Below are 20500 nucleotides of genomic sequence, written 5' to 3'. Positions count from 1 at the left end.
TCATTTTTGAATTTCAAGCTACTGAAGCTTCATTTGAAATTCTGAGCGTTGGTTTGGTTATCTTCATGGTGCTGCCTGCTGTGGTGGCCACCGGCTTGGTCATTTCTTAGAGAATGGAGTAATCAGAAGAAGAAAGGTTCAGTGTCTTGTTATACAAGAATTGTGCGTAATGAACACACACCATTAATGTGCTCCTGTGTCTTCTTGTGTTAAGGTGGGGATCCTGACACATAAACCTTGACTAATAATTTCAACTGAAAAACCCTAAGCATCAAAGGACAATTTTTTTAAAGACTTTTTTTCATACCATCTATCATCTATCATGGGCAAGAAAGTGGCCATTGTCGGAGCTGGTGTCAGTGGCTTGGCTGCGATACGGTGCTGTCTGGAGGAAGGGATGGAGCCCATCTGCTTTGAAAGGAGCCACGATGTTGGAGGCCTATGGAAATTCTCGGTAAGTGGTCCGTCTCCAGGACACAAGAGGTAGAACGATGGTTTCCATTGCAAACCACACCTGGTCAGACTTGAAAGCCATATCACCAAAGTCCCAGGTCTGGAAACTTAGGTCTGACTTCTCCTGTCACATTAATGTTGGGTCACTCGAAACTACTTCACACCAGCAGGGCTGAACTGAGCCGAACCTTACAGGATGCCTCAAAGAAAGCAGACCACTTTGTGATGTATTTCTAGTCTCTAGCTCAGCAACAATACCGTGACCTGTCTGGTGGAGTCCAGTTCTCCAAGGGATGGAGTGCTAATGTCAGTAATTAGCTTAAAGTAATACACTGCCACCTTCTTGTATATTTGCAAAGATTCTATCATTTATTCCTCTTAAATCCCAACAAAACAGTTTGGAAAAATCTGGACTAGAATCAAATTCTGAGTTCTATTTCCAACTCAGGTTTTCTAGGCAGATCTTAGGCAAGTTGACTACCACACTCTGGAGCTCAAGTACTCATCTGTCAAACACAGAGATTGGAAATTAGGTTACCTCTAATGTGCTTTGTGATTCCAACAGGATATGATTTTATGACTAACTGTGTCTCTCTGAGCAGTTATAAATTATTATAAATGTTGATGGTGTGTGTGGTTATTGGATTGCCTGTCAACTCTAAATCTGAAGAGAAAAATTATGATCTTTGCCCTCTAGTCTTCAAAACAATATGGCCATGAAATGTTCGATATAAATATAACATTCAAGTTTCAAAGCCAAATCTGGGAGCACTCCTAGCTTTCCTGCCTTGAATTTTCCAGTCAATGTGACTGCATGAAAGTGATACATACTTTTGGCTCAAAGAGAGTGTATCCACAACACTCACTGTGTAGCCATCTTTCTCTGTCTCAGTCTCAGTTCTTGCCTACCTGCAATTTTCATTCTCTGATAAAGAATTTAGTACTAATTTAGAATACATCTGTATTCATCTTATGAGATTTTTCTATAGTTTTTGTTCCTGTTAAATGCAAAGTATTACATGAGATATCTAGTCATAGATTTTATTTTCCAGTCTGGAAATAAGTTTTTTTGGAACATTCCATTTTCTTTATATCTGCCCAGAAAAGTGTTACTAGCTTAGAATAACATGACTGTCCACAATCCCATCAGCAAGAGCTAAATGCTACATCATCATTGGATGTGTCTGTTTTGTGCTCGTGAGTAGGATGAGAAACATGTGACATAATCGTTCTTCTACATCAATGGTTTCCAGTCTGCTGATGAAGGGAGTCATAACTTAAGTCCACAACACTTTGATATCAAATAAACAAGAATTCAATTGTTAGCAACACCTTTCATGGGATAATGACGGAAACAGTCTGACCATGAGGTATGTAATGGAACCAATCTGAAAAAAAACTGAGTATATTCTAAGAGGCACTTTAGCTATCAGATTATTAAAACAGTGAACCTCAAGAATTCAGGATTTCCCCAGGATCTCAAGCTGAGAGAAGAAAAGCCTAGGCCATTCAAGAAGGAAGCTCTTCTGTAGAGGAAAGAGCTTTACACCCTCACAGAGATGGTGTGGGTCAGTGGTGGATGGGACCATGCCTTGACCTAAACTTCTGAAATGTGTCTATCCTTGGTCCTCTATTTAAACATCAGTCTCATTTTAGGACCCTAGAGATGAGCTGGAGTGGAGAAATAACTGGGCCTTCCCCTTTTCTGATTTTTATATTAATTTGGGTGGCCTAATTGGCTTGTTGAGGATAGGTGGACATACCTGGCTTCTCGAGCCACAGACTGTGACCCAAAGTTCAGTAGCAGTGAAATATAAAAACCATAAGCCAAACTGTTATACAACTAATTCCCACTCTTACTCTATCCTACAGAAATGTTATCGTGTTTGATTATAGGTAGGTACCCCAGACCTCACTAGGAGACTATGGATCATAATTCAAAACTATACATATTCTATAAAATAAGGGGCCCTAAGTATCTCAGATAAAAAGTTGTTGACAAGATAGCTACTGAATAAAAAGCTTCTGAAATCTTCATAAGTGAGAAGAAAATTCCTGCAAGATAGCAGTGAGCTGAATCTTAGTGAATGTTGTCAAAGAAAGCAGATAACTACATGATGCAGTTCCAGAATGCCATTTCCGTCATGATCTGTGAGTGGTGCCCACTGTCATGTGGATGTACTGGCAGTGTGCCAATACCAGCATCATAAGAAAAATCAACAATCCCCGAAATAAAAATGAGAGATGTCAAAGTCATCAGCATCCAAGAAGGAATCTGAGTTAGCCATTATCACCACCTCAGGAAGCTTATGTAAGGAAGCAAAAAGTGATAGTCTAATAAGATACACGAAGTCAGACTCTGGTTATCCCCAAGATAGAAGGTCTCTTTTTCCACCAAGTTATGTATATAAGCAACATCCTACTCAGAGTCCCAGTGGGGGCTGTGAATACATTCGAATACTTGAAACTCCGGTCTCCTCCGCGCATCCCCAAGCCTTCTTTCTTTTCTAAGAAAAGTTGCTTTGCACAGTGTGCTCAGACAGGAATTTTTGAAAAATGTGTTACATAAGCTTTCATCTTGCAAGTCCCTGCTGTGCAAAAAGGTGTGCAGGAAGACAGAAACCTGATCATTCTGAACTTCCCACTGTATGCTTTTCCTAAGAAATGGAAACCAAATGGGGTTTAAAGAATAGCAGATTAAATATGAGCGAGTTTGAAGTTTCATACATTCATATAGGGTGCCACATCCTCAAAAGACTTGGTTAGTTTTACAATAAGAAATTTCTCCCATGAAAGTACTAACCAAGCTTGACCCTGCAGAACTTTGGTGCATTCAGGGTGGTATGCCTGTAACTGGCCTGCTGAAGATGAAGATATTCTAAGGGGACACTTGTATTCCCCAGTCTATCAGACTATTGAAACAATGGACACCCCAAAATGGAAATTTCCCCCAGGAATCTCATGCTGGGAGAAGGAAAATATTGGAGGCCTTTGTAGCTCTAAAAAGAGATTTAATAGTACTGACTGCATCTAACATTTGTTGGACTACCTTGTATGATGAAATGGAAACCTGGACAATTTTGAGTCAATGGTGGGAAGGACCCCACTTTGCCCTGGACTGCTTAGATGTGCATAAACTTTAATCTCACTTAAGGACTTATACAGCGGACTGGAGGAGGTCACTGGATCTCATCGTCCTTCTTCCCAATGACCACATTGACTAAAGCTCCTTTTTCTGCTTCTTACTATTAATTTTGCTGTTTCAATGGACTTCTGGAGAACAGGTGGCTGAACTTGACTTTTTGGGGCACAGATTATAGCCCCAACTTTGGTAACATGGTCATACACAGCAATTAAAATTTTCTCAAGGAACGAACGGTAGATTGCCATCATTTTGGTTGAAAAAAAAAAAGGAAAACAACAGAGTCAGAATAATCTGAACTTATTTTTCTCACTCACTTATTCACGTATTTACTCAACAGATACATCCTGGGTGTATACAGTACCGTGTGAGGCATAGCATCAAGTAATAAGTACACTAGGAAGCCAGTGTTTTATATTTTCCTTAATTTTCAAGAATTTCATACATGTATACAACAAAGTATGATCATACCTACCTCTCATCCCTCCTCCAGCTCCCCTGTATCCCTTCCAAACTTCGTGCCTTTTTTGAAATAACCCACTGAGTCATTAGGGCTATCCATATATGCACTGGTGTGGGGTCAGTCACTGAAAATGAGAAACCTATCAGTGGCCATGGAAATGAAAACAACTATGATGTGAGCAAATATGTCGTTAGGGCAATAAAGACAACAGGAGCTTGGTGGACGCAGGGATGACTGACAGTTGATGAGAGGGAGAAAGAGAAAGCAAGTTGAAGGAGCAATTTTGAAACTGGAGCTGGAGAGTTTATTTAACCCAACAGAAACTGAACAGATACACAGAGATGAAGTATGAAAGACAATAAAAGCAGACTGATGAAAACACACAAAGAACGTTCTGGAATTCACCTCAAGTCCTCCATTCACTTATGACCTAAGGCAGAAGAGGGGAGATGCCGAAGTTCTAGACAGAATGACAATGTGTTGATAATATACCCACAGCTGTTGGTCTCTAGTTCTAGGACACAGTCTCTCAGCCTATGTCATAGTTGGTGCTTAATTCCCTCCTGACTGGTTCTAACTACCTCGCATGTTGACGTGAGGAAAGGGCACGCTTTTTGAAGCAACTGTCTACTGTTGTACATTTCTCTTATTTGAGGAACAGCCTCTGAAGAAAATTTCAAGTTCTCTTTCCGTGTTAGGATTGCTTAGAATCGATGCAGGAAAACACATGCACTTACTCCATCTGAAAATAGGCCATATCACCTCTTTTTCCAGAGCAAGCTTAGATTTTTAACCACTCCCTGACCCACAACTGTGCCCTCCCTCTTTCCAGTGGACAGCTGAGAAAGCTTCTTCCCTCCTTGCCTCACAACTGGCAACAGACAGGGCTGTGAGTAAATACAATGGCTCAGACCCCAGAACCTGCCAGGGAAGAGCCTTCACCCTATTTTTGACCTCCATAAATATTTCCAAGCAAGTCTTTAAAAAGATAAAAATTTGAGCCTAGAAATTTATGAGAAATGTGGCAATCATAGATAGAGGAAGGATATATTCTCAACTTGAGGAGAGACACTGAGGCCTCAGGCTGAACCCTTCCCTCCCAGAGACATAGGCCTCATGATCCTTTCTAGATCTGCCTGTCTTGGTCTTCCAGAAGCTAGCCTGGTGAACAAGAGATGGGCATCTTAAATCAAGCAACAGTGTGACATTGTATCCCTCTCCTCTGTTACATAAGAATTCCTTCAGGCCTTGGGGACATAGAGAAGGCCAGCTTTGAGATGTGTTTTCAAGGCAGCACCCTGTGTATGTTTTATCCTGTCCACACAAGAGACAGGAAATGTTTATTTTCAATTTCGCTTCCGACTGCTTTTCAACAAGAAGCCACTTTTCAATTACACAGAGGTTTTAGAGAGGAATGCCAAGCAGTGACACATAGTCTAAGTCCTGTGGTTTCCTGTGAATTTTTTTTTGAAGAGTGAATTCCCATAGCTGATGAGTTAAAGGCTCCTCAACAGGACTCATTTACAGCAGAGCGTAGTTTCCCACACTGTGGTCTCAGGACCAGCCACACCAGTATCCCCTGCAACTTCTTAGAAGTACAAATTCGCAGGCTTCTCAGGTCATATATCAGAGGGACAGGGAATCCAAAATTTTGGAAGTGAAACCCAGGAATCTGCAATTGGGGGGATTTTCTTGTGATTCTGATTGCACCAAAGTGGATAAGCCACTTGTACACTAGGTCTTGTGGCTGGTGAAGAGGGTACCAATGTCCATGTAGCAACCACATAAGAGAAAAACCACACACTGTACTGCTGTATCCTTGTTTTTTCAAGGTAAGTGTGATATCAGATCCAGTGATAACACAGAGAAGAATAAGGAAAATGCTGAGAGACTGTAAAAAAAAACAAAAAACTAACATGTGGTTAATTAGGGCAAGGAGGGTTAATGTGGGAAGAGATCAGCTCTGTACAGTCCTATGTAAAAAGCTTTCTATTCTGTATCTGGAAAAAAGAACTCTTTTTTTCATACATTTTTATTGAAATTTTTTAATACAATGCAATACATTCTGATTAAGTTTTCCTCTCTCCCAACTCCTCCCATATCCCATGCACCTCCCCATCTACCCAACCCACACCCTTCCTTTCTCTCTCTCTTTAGAAAGCAAACAAGAAAAAAACAAAATCACATTAAAAAATGAAGAAACACACACACAAACACAAACAAAACCCATAATAACACAGAATCAGGAACCATAATATAGGCACAAAAGATCAGTAAGAGAAAAAAAAAAGCCAAACAAAGCAACGTGAGACAAAACCATTGGGTTTGTCTTATGTTGGCCATCTACTCCTGGGCATAGGGTCTACCCTTAAGTGTGGTTAATATACCTAGTGAGACTTCATTGGAGAGAACCGATAAAAAAGAACTCTTAATTTTTAATATTAAAAGGGTTTTTGCTCCTGATGGGTTGCCCCTTCCAGCCTTGATATGAAGAGATGTGCCTGGTTTTACTATAACTTGATATGTCGTGTTTGTTTGATATCCCTGGGAGGCCTTCTCTCTTCTGAAGAAAAAGGAGGAGTGGATCTGGGGGAGAGGGGATGGGGGTGGGGGTGGGGGGACTGCCTCTGGGATGTAATATGTGAGAGGAAAAAAGTCTAAAAGGGGGGGAGGGGTGTTGATCAACTAATAATTGAATATTCTCAGAAAAGAGCACCATTCTTGGCTTCATTTTACAGTTTTGCTATTCTTCCTAGGGCCACGCAGAGGAAGGAAGAGCCAGCATTTACCAGTCGGTATTCACCAACTCTTCCAAAGAAATGATGTGTTTTCCGGACTTCCCCTATCCTGATGATTTCCCAAACTACATGCACCATAGCAAGCTCCAGGAATACATAAAGGCATTTGCTCAGAAGAAGGGTCTTTTGAGATACATACAGTTTGAGGTAGGACCTTGTACCCAGTACCACTGGAACACAGGAATGAATCAGAGAAGATGGAAGGACACAGCATCAGACAGCGTGTACCAAGTGTCTTGACGCTTCACCAGTCAGCGGTTCTGTTAGACTATAGAGCATTTATTCACTCCTCCACCCAATCCCTCTCAGAAACTTTTTAAATGCCTTAGAAAATGCTGAAGACAAATATACTATTACAGCAAAGTTCCATACCATACTCTCTTATGCTTGGAAAATCATCCAAAATTCTGTAGTCCAGATTTAGATTCCTGTGGGTTCAATATCAATGAGTTATGCATTGTCCAATCAAATGTGGCATTTGTTAGAAATTATGACATTATGAAAAGAATAACAACTTAAATGAGCCCTGTCCTTTACCCTCTTAGCCCATTATATATCTCCTTAATGAGTCTAGGAAGTGTTATGAAGTGGAGCCATTGTTTCTGGAGCTGGCAGTAATGTTTCATATTTGTTTGAAAGCCCCGTCTTAATTAATTAGTATTAAATGAAAGGTGCACACAGATAGTGAGGGAAACAATGGACAAAAATATGACCTGAGGCTGAATTTACATAATTATTTTCCCCAGGGTTGTTCTAAACACATAGTTAAAATTTCCAGCTATCATTTTTCAAATTTTTTAAATGGTAAAAAAGCAAGGCTTATTGAGAAGTAAAGAAACAGCTGCCTGCAGCTGGAGAGAACTCAAAAAGAAGTTGGCCCCAGATGTCCTTTTATTACATTTATCTACTCATTCCATCCATTCATCTATTCTTGGAATTCTCAATGTCAAAAATTGCCTTGATTTATGGCAGTAATATCTGCAAACATTAATCATGCTCCTGATACATGCTTATATTATGCTAATGTTATATAGGAAGAAAGAAAAGAAAGATGAAGGAATAAAAATTCTGCAAGAAAGAAAGAAACATCAAATTATAGAAGGAATTACAGAAGAAACATAGAAGGAATTCTTTTTTCTCATTTTCTTTCAGACCCTTGTTTCCAGTATAAAGAAATGTTCTGGCTTCTTGGCCACTGGACAATGGGAGGTTGTCACTGAAAAGGATGGGAAGCAAGACTCTCTGCTCTTTGATGCTGTAATGATTTGTTCAGGGCATCATGTGTACCCCAATATGCCAACTGACTCTTTTCCTGGTAAGCTTGAAATATATAGTAATAATAATGGGATTTATAGGCAAATAACTAGGGTGGAAGCATATCTTTCCACAAAATTGTGTTTAAATTGCCAGAAACACCAAAAGAAAAAATATTTATGTATGATGATATGAAAAATATAATAACTTGTTCCCCAAGCCCTGAAGTCCAAAGACTGTACAAATCAGAGATAGACATGAGTTCTTATGTCACAGATGATAATGCAAATTTAAGTCCTAACACACATGGGGTCTTTGAACAATCACATCCAAAAATGTGGGGTTCTGCCAGAAAATTAAAGTAAGAGTCATATTTTGTCTTCATTTATAATTTATAAGTGAATTTTAATAATCTCAGTGTTGTGTGTGTTAAGCATGCATAAATTCATATTTTGATGTGTGTGTATATAAATGTGTATGTGTGTGTGTGCATATGTGTGTGTTGAGAAGAGTAGTAGTACTAGTGGTTGTTGTTGTTGTTGTTGTTGTTGTTATAGCAGCAACAGCACATCCAGTTGCTGTCTTACTTTGCTTTTCTATTGTTGTGATAAAACACTGACCAAAAGCAACTTGAGAAGTAAAGGGTTTACTTCAATATATTACTGAATAATTTTTAATAATTTATAATCCACTGTGGAGAGAAATTTTGGCAGGAACTCAGGACAGGAACCTAGAGGCAGGAACTGAAACAGAGATCATGGAGGAATACTGTTTATTGGCTTGGTCTTCTTGGCTCACTTAACTTGCTTTTCTATACAATCTAGAACCACCTGCCCTGAGGTGTCACTGCCCACTCTAGGCTGGGCCCTTCCATATCAATCATTAGTCAAGAAAATGCTCCACAAGCTTGCCCACAGGCCAATCTGGTGGAAGTATTTTCTGAATTTAGGTTTGCTCTTCCTAGATAACCCCATCTTGTATTGAGTTGACAAAAATACGAACCAGAACAGATGCCATCCAAAAATGAAAACGATCAAAAAAATAAATACACTCAAAAGTCTTCCTGCCCTCAATCCCATTTTTCATCCTCCCTTCCTTCTACTCTCCATCATCCCTCCCCCACTTTACGCTAATTTCTTCATCTTTTAATACATATAGCATGTACTGAAAGGATCAAGCAGACGCCATAACAGGCTGCTCAGTCTTCTCTCAGAGATCAGGCCTCAATTTCAGTTTCCTGTGACTTAAGCAGTTTCTGGGAGGGCTATGACATAGTCCTTGCAATAGCTCCCTTTCTGCACGTACTCTGACTGCTCAAGGTTCAGCCATTTGTTTACTGTCTGGGACCCCTCACCAGCTTAGAGCTACATGCATAGGTCAAAGGGAACATGTGAGGTCAGCCAGCCCCCATGGCAGCTCAAGGACAAAGCCTGGGACTTGTCCAAGCCTGCCCCAAAATAATAACTGTAACCCCCAACCAGTAAATTCAAAGGTTACACACCCTCACCCAATCATATGATGCCAAGGCTTGTACCACCCTGCTTGCGGTTTTTCCCTTTAAAAACCCCTCATTCTGAGAGCTCATACTCAGAATGATACTTACATATACACTCAGACATTTGCCTCCATTTCATCAGAACAAACTTCTTCCCTCTCCAGAAGAATGGCTCACTTAAATCCTCAGGATTGGAAGGTCTCATAAAGCAGGTGATACGCTATGGAAACCCTGTCCCCATACATACTCACTTACATATACACTCAGACATTTGCCTCCATTTCATCAGAACAAACTTCTTCCCTCTCCAGAAGAATGGCTCACTTAAATCCTCAGGATTGGAAGGTCTCCTAAAGCAGGTGATACGCTATGGAAACCCTGTCCCCAGCCCCCACTGTGTCAAGTGTTGGATACAGACCAAGCCTGAGCTTGCATGTTATCAATAAACCCCTGTGTGTTTTGCATCAGATATTAGCTCTGTGGTAGTCTTGTTCAGGGGTCTCTCGATGTGGTCACAACAGTATCACCCAGGGATATTATTGTGAGTAAATAATTAAACACCAGACTAAGCATTTAGCATGTGCAATAACTCTTAGACAGTATTTAATAAATTTATTATTATTATTATTAAAAATGCAAATCATAACATCTCAAAGATTTTAAGATTTCCCAGAAGTAATTATTTGGGAGTTTACTGGCAAAACTCACTAAATGGATAAGTGCATCTCATATGGGATTTTTTTTTTAAATGTGAAAACTGAGTCTTCAAATTTTTTTAAAATCACCTTAGGTCTAGAACACTTTGAAGGCAAGTGCCTGCACAGCCGGGATTACAAGAGCCCAGGAACCTTCCAGGGTAAGAGGATCCTCGTGATCGGCCTGGGAAACTCAGCAGCTGACATCGCTGTTGAACTCAGTCGTCTGGCTGCACAGGTATGTGATACAGAAGGTCTTAGGAAATAAAACTAGAATAGAAATATGCTACTAAGTAAGCACTGGGGGCTGGGGACAGGGTTTCCATAGCGTATCACCTGCTTTAGGAGACCTTCCAATCCTGAGGATTTAAGTGAGCCATTCTTCTGGAGAGGGAAGAAGTTTGTTCTGATGAAATGGAGGCAAATGTCTGAGTGTATATGTAAGTGAGTATGTAAACATTTACTTTTTGTTCTGATTTTATATTTTAACAACTTTCAGATCAGCTGGTTCCTAGTCAGGCTCCATCTTTATTTATTTAACAGCATTTCTTACCACCTACCATGTGAAAGACACTGCTTGCCGGTCTAAAGCTCTGGAACATCACATGATCGGGCCTTTACCATCATTCATTCATTCACTCATTCAGAAGCAAGCATTCAGCAAGTGCTGGGCATTATTGTATGTCAGAACTGTTAAATTAAAATTAAAGATATGGGTTACACTAGATTACGACTTTAAGGAACAGTCAGTGGGTGGAGATGGGTAATAGGTGTATGAACCATCTCCAAAGGAAGTGATGAGTGTCCCCGTGTAATTAGGTATGGCAACAACAACACCAAGAACAGACAACCTAACTCAACCTGGATAAAGTCAATGAGAGCTTCCAGGGAATTCAAGTTGTTGTGACATGTAGACCCTAGAGAACCTCAGCATGTTTTCAAGCAAGCAGATACTAAACAAGTTTACTCCTAAAAGAATGAAAAGAAAGCTTTGGTTTTTTTTTTTAAACTAAGAATCCCCCTAAGTTATCACAAAGATAGTAAATATACCCACAATTGACCTGGCAGGCTTAGATGGCTTCCAGAGCTTAAGATGAACAGACAGACATTCTGTGTGCATATGTACAGGGAAGACTAGAAAAGGAGAGGAAAGACAGACAGCAGCATTAAATCTGTGGCATCTCCTCAATCTAATTTCAGCTACCTATTTAGCTCTATTTCCCCAACTCAGCCCTGCCCCGCCTGCAGGGCTTCAACGGGTTCTCAACCACCCTAAGGATGGAATGATAGGGACAGGAGATTCAAGGAAATACACCAAGTCTAGATTCTGATCAAGGTGCCACTTTATTTTTCTCCAAGAGGGTTTATATAGTTCCTGCAGGGTGGGGGGAGCAAGAAGCTGTCATCTGCATAAGGTGGGGCAAGCTAACAGGATGTTTATATAGGATGTTTACAGGGTGAAAGGGTCAAGGGCTCTGCCTCAATGTCCTGTTGCTAGGCAACCTGACTGTAAGATGATCTAGTTCCCTGTCTTATGGGGGGGGGGTCTGTATTTTTCCACTAACTAGAGATTCTATCCTTGTCCCTGACACAGCCCAACCTCTTCTACTACCCAAAGCGGCTGGGGCTCATTCAGTTGACTAGTTTCTACCAGCCATCTTAGTCTATGAGCTCATAAAAATTAAACCAAGCACAGTTGGCTATAGAGGCTTCTTATACCAGGTGTTGTGATTATAATTCTTTGAACAGCTTTATATCAGTCCTTCAGAGTGGTAAGGGAAGACTCTTACACCCCTCTAGCTGCAAATGTAGTGTATTCATCTAGACTCACCTGTTAGAAAGTGTTCCTAACTGGATAGTGAAGGGAACATACAGATATGTCTCCAGAGAACTCTGCCATGTTTACTTATTTGTCACAGGAGGATGTTGAAATCCGTGTTGTCTCTCCCAATCAGGTCATTATCAGCACCAGAAGTGGTTCCTGGGTCATGAGTCGGGTTTGGAATGATGGGTATCCTTGGGATATGGTGTATGTTACTCGCTTCGCATCCTTCCTCCGGAATGTCCTTCCTTCATTTATCTCTGACTGGTTATATGTCAAGAAGATGAACACATGGTTTAAGCATGAGAACTATGGCCTGATGCCTTTAAATGGGTATGACAAATAGGACATATTTTAATCATCCAATCTAGGAGAGCACTGGTTCGGGTTATTCACTTCTACCTTGTTCTTACTTTCATTATCCCATTGAGTCTAGTGGGATTAAATTAAGAATTTCTCAGATGACACAGTTTAAACCAAAGATTATGTGCAAGTCAGAAATTAGTCAAGAAATGTGTGTGGATATGCAAAGTGAAGGTGGATGAGGTAAACAGTCATCCAATAAGCAGAATTCATTTAGCTACAACCCATTGCATAGAACTTAAAGGGCTGAAAAAACTCAAGTTGGATTTCTTGAAAATAGCCATGTTTATAGGTAAGCGATGATATCCATAACAATGTCTACCTCTGAAGACAGTAATATTTCAAAAGATAAATATACATTTTTAATTTACTTCGTAAATTATAAAAACTTACAAATATGAATTCCTTTTAGTCTTGGATTACCTAATGTGCTTTTAAGGACCATCTATCAATGTACTATAAATCGATGTGTCTCAGCAAGGAGGAGGCCCAGAACAGGAGTGGACAATCCCTTCCATGTCCTGCACACTTTGAGAGGCAATCAAAAGACATGGAATGTGTAAAGCAATGGAGCTTGATAGAATTGATGTGACCCATAAAATTAGTAAGATTCATTGATTTACTTCTTTTGCAGACAGTGCTCAATACACACTAATTAGGGAAGTGTTGTGGATAGATAAATCAGTATATTCATAGGGGAAAAAAAGAATATTTGGTGGGTAAGAAATGTTTCGCAGTGAAATTTTCCCTTCTGGCCTATGCTAGCCAAAAATTTCATTTGTTTAGAGAAACACGCTAAGGAAAAGTGAGGAGGAACTGTAAGTCAGAATACCAAATACCACTTTTAAGAGCCAGAGCCTCTTTCCAAGGCTCTTCTCCTACCCAGATTTAAGGACTGCTCTGACTCTCAAGAAAAAGTAACATTGAATTTACGTGTTTAGAATTTTGTTTAACATAATAAAAGTTCCCAAATTTGATCTGGTTAAAATGTTTTATCTTATGAGAGTAACTACAAATTATATTGGGGCTTTACCATTTGAACAACAAAAAAATAGTTTTGGGAATCCACTCATGCTCAGAACTAAGCTCCCCCTTTGAAAGGGTTCCAGAGACCCTAAATTGCAGTTGACACATTTTCATTCCTCCCTTGGTTGAGAGGAGAGCAGGGAAAGAAAACAGGTATGCTGTGATCTTCTTGTTAGCTACCTACTAAGGCAAAGGGAAAGGGGACATCATTACAGATGGAATAACAAACAATGCGGAAATACAGAAATAAATACCAAAATTCACAGTGTTTGTGTGTATGTGGGATACTTAGAGAAAATTCTGAAATCTCTGAAGGAAACTTAAGTCAAAATAAAATGTTTCATGAAAAATTTCATTGCCATAATTTTGGCAAAGTACAATACAAAAAGTGATTTCTTTCTTTGTGAATACAAAGAAGTTGATGGAAAAAGACCAAACATGGTGGTAAGATATCCCATCATCAAAAATCTGATGTTGCCATGCAAGGCCTTTCTTTGAGTTATAATAGCAGTTAACATGCAATGCTCTTGTCTGTGTTTAGTACTGTTTCAGTAGTTAGTCATTCAGTGATAATATCCCTGTGAGGGCAATTTTGTCATTATCCCAGTTATACATATAGAGAAACAAATATAGAGCAATAAGAGCTGGTAGATGTGGCTAGGAATAAACATGTGTTGTCTAGCTTTAGAATCTTTATTATTAACTAATTTGCTGTATCTAGAATTCATTCTTACTCTCATCTATTCGGTGAGTTTCCAAAGAGTATAAATACACATAATGTAATTTTGTTTCAAAGGGAATCAAGAAAATTTCAGACACAAATTCTTAGAAATGTTCATAAATGGGAAAGGAATTCCCATGAGAGAAGATCCTCTAGTGGCCCTCATGTTGGTGCATAATTGATCAAGTATGGTTGCAATGGTGTGGGCTGTTGCAGGGATTTCATGGAAATGACTGTTACAGTCATGGTGCTTGCCTCTCACATCTGCACAGTCCCCTAAGGAAAGAACCTGTGTTCAATGATGAGCTCCCAGCCCGTATCCTGTGTGGCACTGTGACCATCAAGCCCAGTGTGATGAAGTTCACAGAGACCTCCGCTGTCTTTGAGGATGGGACTGTGTTTGAGGACATTGACTGTGTCATCTTCGCAACAGGCTATGGTTATGCCTACCCCTTCCTGGATGACTCCATCATCAAAAGCAGAAACAATGAGGTCACCTTGTACAAAGGCATCTTCCCTCCTCAACTGGAGAAACCAACCATGGCAGTGATTGGCCTTGTCCAATCCCTTGGTGCTGCCATCCCCACAGCTGACCTGCAGGCACGCTGGGCTGCTAAAGTGTTTGCAAGTATGTGGGTCATTCTATTTTTCATTCACTAAAGCAATAATTGCCTCCTATAAGCTGATGACTGTGCTAGAGATCCAATGGGAATAAGACAGGCACGCAACTTGACTTTGCAGATGGGGAAGGAATGAGGAGGGGAGGTTACCACAAGAGAGGTTTCAGGGTGTTCTGGTAAGGAGAATTGGTCTGGGATTTATTTATTCCATCTAAAACAACATAAATCGAGCCATAAGTGCAAGGAATTGCACTGAACGTATGAAGAACCAGAAACATTTTTTAAAAATTAAAGACAGGTGTGGCAAGCAATGGAGAGAGAAACGAAAGCAGAGGAGACTTAATAAGCTATATCAAAGAACTTGACCTTCTGACAGTGAAGATGGGGGGAGCTTGTAAGGTTGTATGTATGATAAAGGTAACAGGGAGATAATTGCAGTATTAAGTACTGGAAGGGGTGCTGGGTCAGGGGTGATGGGCATGCCAGAAACCTACCATTACCTCTGTGTCAACATCATGTCCCTCTCACACTGTTGAAGGTCTTCTTCCCTTCTCTTTCTCTACTATTGACTACATGGTCCCAAGGGACTACAAGAACTCTTGTGTGGGGACATATAAATTACATGGAGAGAGGCAGTGACTTAAATACACTGATTTAATGGCTACAATACTATTGATCATTATGATTATGAAAAGTGTCTTCTTATTCAATGGCTAAAAAATATTAAGCAACACAAATATAACTTCCCTAACATACTACTGATAAAAACTTATAATGAGGAAAATATTAAAATCACAGAATGAGTTTAATCTTCCTTAAAAAATACTGTGGATACATATGCTTCTGTTTCAAATATACTATTAAGAATGATTATTTAAAAGTATTGTCGTGAAATCTGAAATAAGGACACTCTTCTGTACAATGCTTCCATTGTCTTTTATTCTTAAAAGCCCAACAGTGTAACTAGAGTCCGATTTTTTATGAGAAGGTTGGATACAATTCATAAACCTAGAAAAGTTACATTAAACAAACAGCACCATTTATTCATTTGACACATACTCATAGACCATCTGCTGCATGTGAACATCTGCCTTATCACTTACTTAGGTCACAATTTCAAATCAAACAGGCAAAAATTCTGATCCCTCTCCCTCTGGTAAAACATACAGCAAATAATGGCCATAGGGTGCTGTCAAGCAGACTGAGATGCTCACAGTGTCAGGTTGGTGTTCATGTACCATAGATATCATAGTAACCTTATTCCATTGTTTCACCAGTGAGTAAATTACAGCCAGCCACAGTGATGAGGTCTGCAAGAAAGCCAAAGCTTTCCAGCCATCCCTTAAACATCCAGCTGAATACTGACATTGGAATCCTGTGTCTCCTCTTATTATCTACTTCACTTACTGTGGACTTCAATATCAACTATTGTTCCAGATTATTACTTGAGGGAAATTTTAATGGGAGGATAGAGACAAGAAGTATAAACACAATTACCCCATTATATGCAATGAGGTACTGCAGAGGTATGCTGAGGACCAGGCTCTTCATGATGTTACATAAACATCAAGAAGGTTGGGTAACTTAAAGCTACACACATCTCTGCTGGGATCATTACATACGGGCCAGCTTTTCCATCCCCACAAGTGCATTTCCCTCCCAGGTCTCCATATTTGTGAACTGTCATTTGGCTCCTAACACGAAAGAGAGCTCTCCTTAAGACAAAACTTTTTTATTAAACAAAATTGCTTTATTATAATGAACCCACAAATAAAAATATCACACAGCTAAATTAAGGTAGCTACTCAAACACTTTTTAAGGATTTATTTCAAAAATAATGAATCCCATCCTGTTTCGTTATAAAGGACTAATGTCATTGTCTTTTTCCCCATTCTTTTTCCAGACAAATGCACCCTGCCAACTATAAATGAAATGATGGATGACATTGATGAGAAAATGGGCAAGAAACTCAAGTGGTAAGGAATTACACTCACTAATCAAATGACTTCTAATTTTTCCATTATGCATAAAAAACATCAATAAGGTCTTTAATGTTGCCAATGGTAACAGTTCATTTTTTTAAATCTTGGCTACTACTGATCCACATTAGATGGGAAAACACTCTCTGCCACTGTAAACTCAGGAGAGAGAGAGATTTTTGCCCTCCAGGGAACATGTGAAATCTAGAGATAGCTGAGGTCTGCAAGTAGAGTTGGCAGCCAGAAGCTTCCTATAAGTAAGACACCTGGGTGCCGGAGCCACCATATACTAAAAAGAGCAGTTCAGAAACCATGGGATCATCTGGCCCAAAATGTCCATGGTAATGAGGCTGAGAAATGGCTCCATATCTTTCCCCAAAAGCACCTTTTCTTAGAGAAAACTAGCTGGTTGGAAATTGAGCAGTAGAATCCAATTTGCTGTTGATAAACTCAAATAAAAACTTATATTTCAGTTCAGCTACCTTAGTATATTCTGAGAAAGAGTATTCACCTCCAAGTTCAATACATGCTTTCAAGTACAGTGGGTAGAAAGTCCTTTATGTGGCTAGGTCTAAATGTACTTTTTCAGGTTAATTATTCCGTAAAAGAAAATTTCTTTCAAGTTACCTGTCAAAATCTGTTGAAAGTATAATTAAATATCAAGTCACTGTTGGATAAGTAAACAATTGTGTGGGAAGTTTGTTTCTTCTTTCCAGTCTTCAACATACTATTTAGTGAATGTCCCGGGGTAGACATCAGCTCAAGGGTCTAGAGGAGAAAAGGAACAGAACCCTCAGTCCCCACTTAACCTCATCCAACTCAAAGGGCACATCCATATCTCAGAGGTGAGCATGTCCAGTGCTCACGCTTCCTTTAGAAGTGAATACAAATAAGAAGGAGAGAAAAGTTTCAAATGTCAGTGACAATCTGCTCTTTAAGTCACATGAGGCCACACTCCAACTGAAAGGATGACATGATTGATCTTACTGCACTCTAGCAGCATTGAAACTATGCAAAATCTAAACTTCAAATAAACCTGCATAAGAATCTAACATTGGCAGATGAGACATGATGTGCAACAGACATAAATTACAGGATTAATGCTCCATTTGCCACTGTGACAATCATTTGGTTTGATTTTTTTTGTTTGTTTGTTTGTTTGTTGTTTGTTTTGTCCTCAGGTTTGGCCAGAGCCACACTCTGCAGACAGATTACATCACATACATGGATGAGCTGAGCTCCTTCATAGGAGCCAAGCCTAACCTACCCTGGCTCTTCTTGACTGATCCCCAGCTGGCCCTCGAGGTGTTCTTTGGCCCTTGTAGTCCATACCAGTTTCGACTGATGGGACCAGGAAAGTGGGATGGAGCCAGAAATGCCATCTTGACCCAATGGAAGAGGACAGTGAAGCCAACCAGGACAAGGGCTGTCGGGGAAACACAGAGACCCTATCACCTTTACGACTTGTTAAAAATGCTTTTCTTCCCAGTGATCCTTCTGGCTGTTTTGCTCACATTTTATTAATAATAAAATCCTTTAGGTGCCAGAGTCTAGCCTAGAAGTGTAATCACAGAGGAAAACACACAAACACATGTAGGCACACACAATCACCAAGGGCCCCTCCTTTCCTTCCGGCAGATGTGAAATGAATCCCGGATCATTTGACTCAAAAGATAAATAAAATGGAAAATACCCAGCCTATCTGTTTCTGATGAGAATCTTTTCTTTAACAGGCTTTTCACGTGTTGAATTGAAGTTTGGGATGTTTGAGATAAGCAGGGGGGGGGGGGAATAGAAGGGAAATTGAAAAGGCATAAACAGACTTTCAGGCTAGGCAAAGTTTAGTGAGGTTTGTAAGGGGTGTGCTGTCATATATTGCAGCATAGCAACCAATATGTTTTGCACAATACTAACTGAAGTATTTGACAATAAATGAATATATGGAGGTGGAGTTGTACCGATGCAATATATTAAATAAAATGAACAAATAGAAAATTGCTAGGAGGAGGTCGAGATGAGTAACTCAGTGACATAGTGCCTGTCTGACGTGAACAAGACCCTGTATACAATCCCCAGGACCAGAGAAGATGGGAAAACATTCCCACTATGAACTTCAAAAGCAAGATGGCCTCACTCATGAATTCCATCAAAAATCTGAGAAATCGATGATACAAATTATGTAAAGATTTATCAGAAAATGCAAAAGACAAATTATGCACTGATTAATTTTATGAGACTGCCATCATTCTGAAACTTAAATCAAAACCAAAAGAAATAAATCTAGATCAATATCCCTCATACACATATACACATGCATACATTCTTAATAAATGCAAAATAAAATCCAACAGTATATAAAATGAACAATACATCACCAAGTAAAACATTTCAGGAAGAGAAGGCTGGCTTCATGGTTAACATAATTCACCTTACTAATAAACTAAACTAAAAAATGGGAAAACCATTTGAGCTAAATTTAAACATCTTAGATGCAATACAAAATGCAAAAACTCCATTAAAATTTATAAATTGGATTCCATCAAGATTAAGAATAGTTCCAATACCCCCTTGGGGGAAATAGCAAGTATATAAATATCTTTGGCAGCTATACTAATTTACATATAATAAAAGCAAGATGAATATCCCAAACTATCAACTTGGAGATATAGAACACAGAAGAAAAAGTTGGATTTGAGAAAAAAAATCTGTAACAGTCTATCTCAGTAAACAAGGGGTTTAAGTAGTTTTACATTACTTGGTCCTGGGTAATAGCAGAACACAATCTTGGCCTTTTTCATTTTTACCAATCAAGGAAATAAAATCAAAGGATCACTGAGGAGTAGCCAAGGACCAGGAAGCATGCTGACCAAAGTGACATTGCATTCTTAGCATTGGGAGACTTGCCTGATCAATGTGAAATCTGTATTTGTGTATATTTGTGGGTTCAAGGTGTATGATCAAATCTGATGTAAAGACTATACCAAACAAAGTCATTAACAGTAAAAACAAACAAACAAAAAAACGAAAACCATTTACCAGTCCGTTATGGACCTGAGTCTAGCAAGTTAAAATGTTCTGTTCTGTGTGTGCTGACACAAATGAAACCACAACTCTAATGTCACACTTGGCTACAAACTAACATAGATTAACATATTAAATAGTAAATAAAATAATATATATATATGTCACTGAGATCATAAAAATTTGGTTTTCATTCTCTTCCCTCTGTTATTTTTTATACTGTCATGTCTGAATCATTTGCAAATATTTCTTCATTAATCTCTTGGGCATGTTTCTAACTATCACCATTATCCTGACCTACTTCACAACAGGGAAATTGAAGCTTTCAGGCAGACCAAGGATTAAATAAAGCTAATCCTCTTACACCTTGATCTGCTGTTCTTTCCAAAAGCAATTCGACTACCACTTCCTCTAAGCAGCTCATTTGGACACTGAGAACCAAAAGAACATTTATGTAACACCCCTCCATGGACCAGCCTTCATGTATGAACTGGGTAGCACTCTTCATAAATATGATTAAATGCATTGTTTCTGTTTTATTGATAAATGTACATGTAATACATATATACACATACACACATATATAAGGCTTACAGTGTACATGTGTATGTGTATATACATTATACACACACTATTAATACAAATAA

The 20500-nt window shown here is 39.2% G+C and overlaps 1 protein-coding gene across 2 annotated transcripts; it reads left to right on the top strand.

The window, feature by feature from the left end:
• Nucleotides 1–322: 322 nt before the first annotated feature.
• Nucleotides 323–18418, top strand: LOC128109438 (putative dimethylaniline monooxygenase [N-oxide-forming] 6). Of its 2 annotated transcripts, XM_052736604.1 has the most exons (8): nucleotides 323–454; nucleotides 6815–7003; nucleotides 8009–8171; nucleotides 10396–10538; nucleotides 12256–12455; nucleotides 14505–14860; nucleotides 16757–16829; nucleotides 18014–18418. In XM_052736604.1, the coding sequence occupies exons 1-8, from the start codon at nucleotides 323–325 to the stop codon at nucleotides 18354–18356; spliced, it is 1599 nt and encodes a 532-aa protein (XP_052592564.1). In that variant the 3' UTR covers nucleotides 18357–18418. The 2 variants fall into 2 exon arrangements, with proteins under 2 accessions (XP_052592564.1, XP_052592565.1); XM_052736605.1 differs by lacking the exon at nucleotides 6815–7003.
• Nucleotides 18419–20500: the final 2082 nt, after the last annotated feature.

This window comes from Peromyscus californicus, unplaced genomic scaffold, assembly GCF_007827085.1.
Source record: "Peromyscus californicus insignis strain IS unplaced genomic scaffold, ASM782708v3 Scaffold_14__1_contigs__length_90479793_seg_2, whole genome shotgun sequence".
NCBI lineage: Eukaryota > Metazoa > Chordata > Mammalia > Rodentia > Cricetidae > Peromyscus > Peromyscus californicus.
This window is presented reverse-complemented; position numbering and strand designations above follow the sequence as displayed.

Coding starts and splice junctions, on each gene's coding strand:
- LOC128109438 (XM_052736604.1), top strand. CDS start 323: ATGGGCAAGAAAGTGGCCATTGTCGGAGCTGGTGTCAGTGGCTTGGCT. Junction 455..6,814: donor GAGGCCTATGGAAATTCTCG/GTAAGTGGTCCG, acceptor TATTCTTCCTAG/GGCCACGCAGAGGAAGGAAG. Junction 10,539..12,255: donor TCAGTCGTCTGGCTGCACAG/GTATGTGATACA, acceptor TCTCCCAATCAG/GTCATTATCAGCACCAGAAG.